Below are 5,087 nucleotides of genomic sequence, written 5' to 3' on the forward strand. Positions count from 1 at the left end.
GGGGGGTGGGGGGGGCTTTTCGTGAAGAAAGATTTTCAGGTGTGTGCAAATTACCCTTGTGTCTGTAGCTCTCAGGGTTTCTTTACTCTCCCTGCCCTCTAAGGTACTTTGGGAGTTACATGACCTACTGTTACTCTACTACATTTATTAAAAAAATATATCTGAACCATAATCTTATCAAGATGAAGAAAGATACTGTATATGAGAATGTACCTCAGCTGTCTAGTATGAGAACTGTAATATGTAATAATTTACCCCTTCTCCTTATTTCTTGAGTTTTGTTAAAATAACCTGGATTCACTCCATTTTTTCAACATTTGACTTATTTTAATTATTTATTCCTAACATTTAAATTTCACAATAATACTAATTTTCACATCTCTACCCATTTCTTGGTCATAACTTACCACTATATTTCCTTATCTTAAGTTCTTCATTCTTATTTATTTTTTATGTCTGGCTTTGGTAAAGGCCATCTTCAAGTAATTTTATGTCATGGACAGTACACAAATGGAACACTGAATCCTTATGTACGCGAAAATGCCTCTGTTGCCCTCACACATCGACAGGAGTGTTACAGGCTCACAATCCTGCCTTCTGTTTTTCAGTATTAAGCTTTACAAATGAGATCTCTGGCAATCTCACTGGCTTCATAGGTAGCCCATGTCTTCTTGTCCGATACTTCTAAGATTTACACTCTTTATCCTTGCGATTCATAAATCTTATCAGGATAAAGTTGGGACCTGAGTCTTATTTTAATAATTTAATCTTGCTTAGTATTTGGTAAACTGTTCTGGTTTGAGGATAAGTTCCTTGTGGTCAGAAATTTCTCTCCATTATTTCCTTTATTATTGTCTCCTCTGTTTGCTCTATTTAAGTTGTACAATTATGTGGTTTTTTCACTTCCATATGCAAAAATTTTTGATTTTTTTCATTTACTTCTCAAGTCAGAGTAGTCCATATAGAACTCACAGCATCATCTAATGTGTTTTTAAGCCACTTTAAGAGATGGTGCAATGGCCTTGTAGCATGAGTAGCAAGTCCTACAACACTTGATTAATAAGTTATTGTTTATATTATTTAAAATATGATTTGCCTGGGAAGACATAGGTAGGCAAACAATCCCCAAATTACAACACACTTGAATCAGCGCTGCCACACTGCCCTTCCGTAAGTATTGACCAAAGCCTGGATAAACCAGCAACAGAGATCGGGGATTTGGGAAGCAGGGGTTGGTAAAGCTGTCTTCACCATTTTGCTAGAAGCCAAAATTATACCACTAAAAGTAGAGTCAAAAACCCTGGATAGCTAAAGTTTTCATGTGATGACAGCAGACTCAATCTGTTCTCCTTTTCATGTACCCTGCTTACTGAATGGATCCAGTATTGATGGAGAAAATAAAAATTCCAATCTCTTAATCATACAATTCTGCAACAGTTACTTATACATACCTCTTCAAATTCTCATGCTCCAAGAGCAGTTGGAAAATCCTGTTAATAAGTAAATTAGCATTGGACATAAATTATAAAGAATAACATGGTATATCAGCTAGGCACGATGGCACACGCCTGTAGTACTGGCTACTCAGGAGGCTGAGGTGGGAGAATTGCTTAAGCCCAAGAGTTCTAGGTTACAGTGAGCTATGATGGTACCATTGTACTCCAACCTGAGTAACAGTGAGACCACATCTCTTAAAAAAGAATAACAAAACAAACATTAAATGGCTGGCTGGGGGGCAAAAGGCCACAATGGTAAAAACAGATTATATTCCTGATTATGAAACACTTAGCATAAATTCTTCCTTAAGGGCTCAAACCACCTGGCTATCCATTTTGAAAGACCTTCATGAACTAGTGCCCTCAAATGTGAAAACCAGAAAAAAGCAACCTGAAGGTCTAAGTTAGTACCCATAAAAAAGAATCAAAAGATGGAATGAGTTACTGAATCACCAGGAGAGCTGTCCACCGACTAGAATACCTATTTTCAATTTTCATGAGCAAGAAATAAGCTTCTCTGTGTTTGAGCTATTACATGTTTTTGATTTGTTATAGCATTTATTGTAGTAGCATTCTCCAAATATCACTAGAGTCTAAATACTACCAATAAATAGTGTTTGCCAAATCATTTTTCAATTGCATCCCTATGTATGGTATTCATATAAAACTAAGGTATAGTTTGTACAGTAGAAAAAGATTCAGCACCTGAAATTCAAGGGCATGCTATTGTAGCTGATCTACCAAGAACTTAACTCTTAATATGGTTCACTTCTTAAGACAAAAGAAAAGCTTACGTTGGTCGTCGTGTCTCAAGTAAAGTCAGCAGTATCTGGATTGCACTGACTATGGCTGATTCATTTTTCTCCTTGTGGAAAATATTTGATAGAAGCTGCTCTATAATTTCTTGCCTAGGGAAACAAATCAATAGTCAAGTGCTAATTGCAACATCATTTTTCACTAACAACTTCAGAAAAAAGATCACAGCACAAGTACGATGAGCATCATACAAGAGTTCATGTGCACTTGGGCATATTTATTTTACTTAATATTTTATTTTTATATATTTATTAAGGTAGGCAATTGATCTTGTTTACTATAAATATAACTGTCCCATAAACACACACACACTCACACACACACAGAGCTATCTCTTTCCATTAGTAAAATAGTTTGGGCCTTGCTTGCCTTCATCTTGTTGAGAGCCAACAAATATTTCAAGACTGAAAGTCACCTCTCACTCAGACCAGGGCTGTGGTGCTGGTGATGGCAGGGGGTGATAAGAAGACTTAGAATCCTTCACCCCCCCACAAAAGGAGGGAAAACTTTCAAAAAGGCTAATTAGAACCTATAAATGTTTTCCTACAAAGGCATGAATGTGTAATTAACAAAGATCTAAAACAGGAATAAGAGAACATCAATTGGTACATTTTACTTTACAATTAAAATTCAATAAATCAAAATAACATGGCAGCAATGAAATGGATTTGACTGAATTATTGCCCAAAAAGCATTCTCTTCCCATTACACTTCTCTCATACAACATATCCAAGATCACAACTAATATAATACACAAGGGTAATCTGTTAATTAAATTTATATGGACCTTCTCAAGGAAAATCTCAGTTTCTTAGGATCTCAGTAACTTTCCATATCCATGTGAGTTAAGAAATGGAATCTCCCTTACAACACGACACGTAGCTGGGTTGTTCCTGGTTGCTCGCCTGGCAAAGACGCCAGTCACTCCAAAGTACAGCTGTGATCAGTGTGAACACCACTTCCTTGGCCACCTGCTGCCAAGCTAGGGCACCAAGTAGGAGAGAATCTCTTTCTATTTGGGCAAAGCAAATAAAACTGGTATCTACCTAACTTTAGAGGGTCCCCTTACAGGAAGAAGTTTTCAAGTACTCCCAGACCAGCACTAAATTGCTTGTGAGACCTCTAGCCAAGAGTACTGTAAAAGTCACTTAACACACACAGTCTACAGACTAAACATTTGGAACTGAGCTCTGGAAAACAGACTGCCTTTTACAGTAAATATGTACATTCTTCAAATAGCATCTTCACCCAGGTGGAGGGGTACCAACACAACATCCAACTGTAAATGTCCATATTCTCCTCGCTTACTCATGGTACTCTTACTTATCAGAGAGTAACAGCACACTTTCATAAATACAGATGCCTCAAGGGAATGGCCAATAGAGGACCTAGCCATTTCATGGCTACATCCAACTGGAAGTCTACTGCATCCATGAAAGAATTCTACTAATGGACAAGAACAACATAATAACCAGCAAAAACTTGATGGTCAAGATGCAACAACACCACAGTAGGTGTGCCATATTCTGATTCTTATTTACACACAGAAATGTCACCAAACACAGAAGGAAATAATAAACCAAATGACTGGAGCTTATCAAACAGGATAAAAAGAATGCCTTCACAGTCTTTAAATAAAAACGTATTTATTTACATGTGAGAGAAAATATATTCACCTTCACATTTAAAAAACCAGGAGTTTTTGGATAAGCACCAGTAAAATTCAAGATATGAGTTGTTTTATGAAGCCAGCCACGTTCTCTATCCACGCCTTTGAGACAATGACTCACCTTTATTTTTTTAAAATATGGGCAGCCAAAGGAAAGACTCACTTCTATAAAACTAATTGGCTCAAAGAGGATTAAATCCAAATTGTTCTAAGGTCTTTGTACTTAAAAATTTTCAAGAGCCACTAAATGAAATGCATTCAACTTATGCCAACACTGCTTCCCAAGATAAATACTATCTAATACTATCTAACAATTTAGTCCACTTTCTTAGCAATTTCTTGGTACCACTTTTTACCATCTTCTTTAACCTTAGCTTATTTCAAAGTTTTCCTTAAGTACTAACCTACACTTATATTTATACATTTGCTGTTTCCATATACAGTAATACCCAACCTATGGGTTGTTTGGTATTATAATATAATTAGGTAAGTTATTTATATATTATGTATTGCCAGTATATCAGCTTAATAATATTGTTATATAATAACCATAATTTGTCAAATGTATAGATATATTAGCACATATTTATCATATATATACAGATGTTATTATGATTAATACAAGTTTACTAAACTCACAGAATCCTTTTGTCATTGGGTATTTTCTCAATCAACAGACACTGAAAGAACTGTCACAATGTGGGAGCATATCAGATATCAGTAGGAGTTGGTTCTCATTCTCAAAAAGACTGCGAGAAGCACCATTACAGATTAAGCTTCCCTGCTACTAAGTGCAGTAAAGATTTTATTTGGTGACATCACAGGGCCACTGACTCATCAGATCCATGGATTTGAAGAAATTTACTCCAACTAGTATTTAACGATGTACATTCTGAGCATACACCTACCTTCATTCCAGAAATTAGTTGCCCAGTTCAGAACTAACTAAAGACACAGCTGGGCTGGGTGTGGTGGCTCACGCCTGTAATCCCAGCACTTTGGGAAGCCAAGGCGGGAGGATCGCTTGAAGCCAGGAGTTCGAGACCAGCCTGAGCAACATAATGAGACCCCATGTCTACAAAAAATTTGAAAAATTAGCCAGGTGC

The 5,087-nt window shown here is 36.6% G+C and overlaps 1 protein-coding gene across 4 annotated transcripts in view; it reads right to left on the minus strand.

Annotated features, from left to right (window-relative positions):
• Positions 1 to 5,087, minus strand: part of PPP6R3 (protein phosphatase 6, regulatory subunit 3) — a 183,351-nt gene that overhangs the window by 70,261 nt on the left and 108,003 nt on the right. For all 4 annotated transcript variants that reach the window (XM_012665606.1, XM_012665607.1, XM_012665609.1 and 1 more), the window contains one exon: positions 2,291 to 2,404. In XM_012665606.1, coding sequence (XP_012521060.1) covers positions 2,291 to 2,404 — 114 coding nt within the window. The remainder of the gene's footprint in view (positions 1 to 2,290; positions 2,405 to 5,087) is intronic.

This window comes from Propithecus coquereli, unplaced genomic scaffold (assembly GCF_000956105.1).
Source record: "Propithecus coquereli isolate 6110/MARCELLA unplaced genomic scaffold, Pcoq_1.0 Scaffold120, whole genome shotgun sequence".
NCBI lineage: Eukaryota > Metazoa > Chordata > Mammalia > Primates > Indriidae > Propithecus > Propithecus coquereli.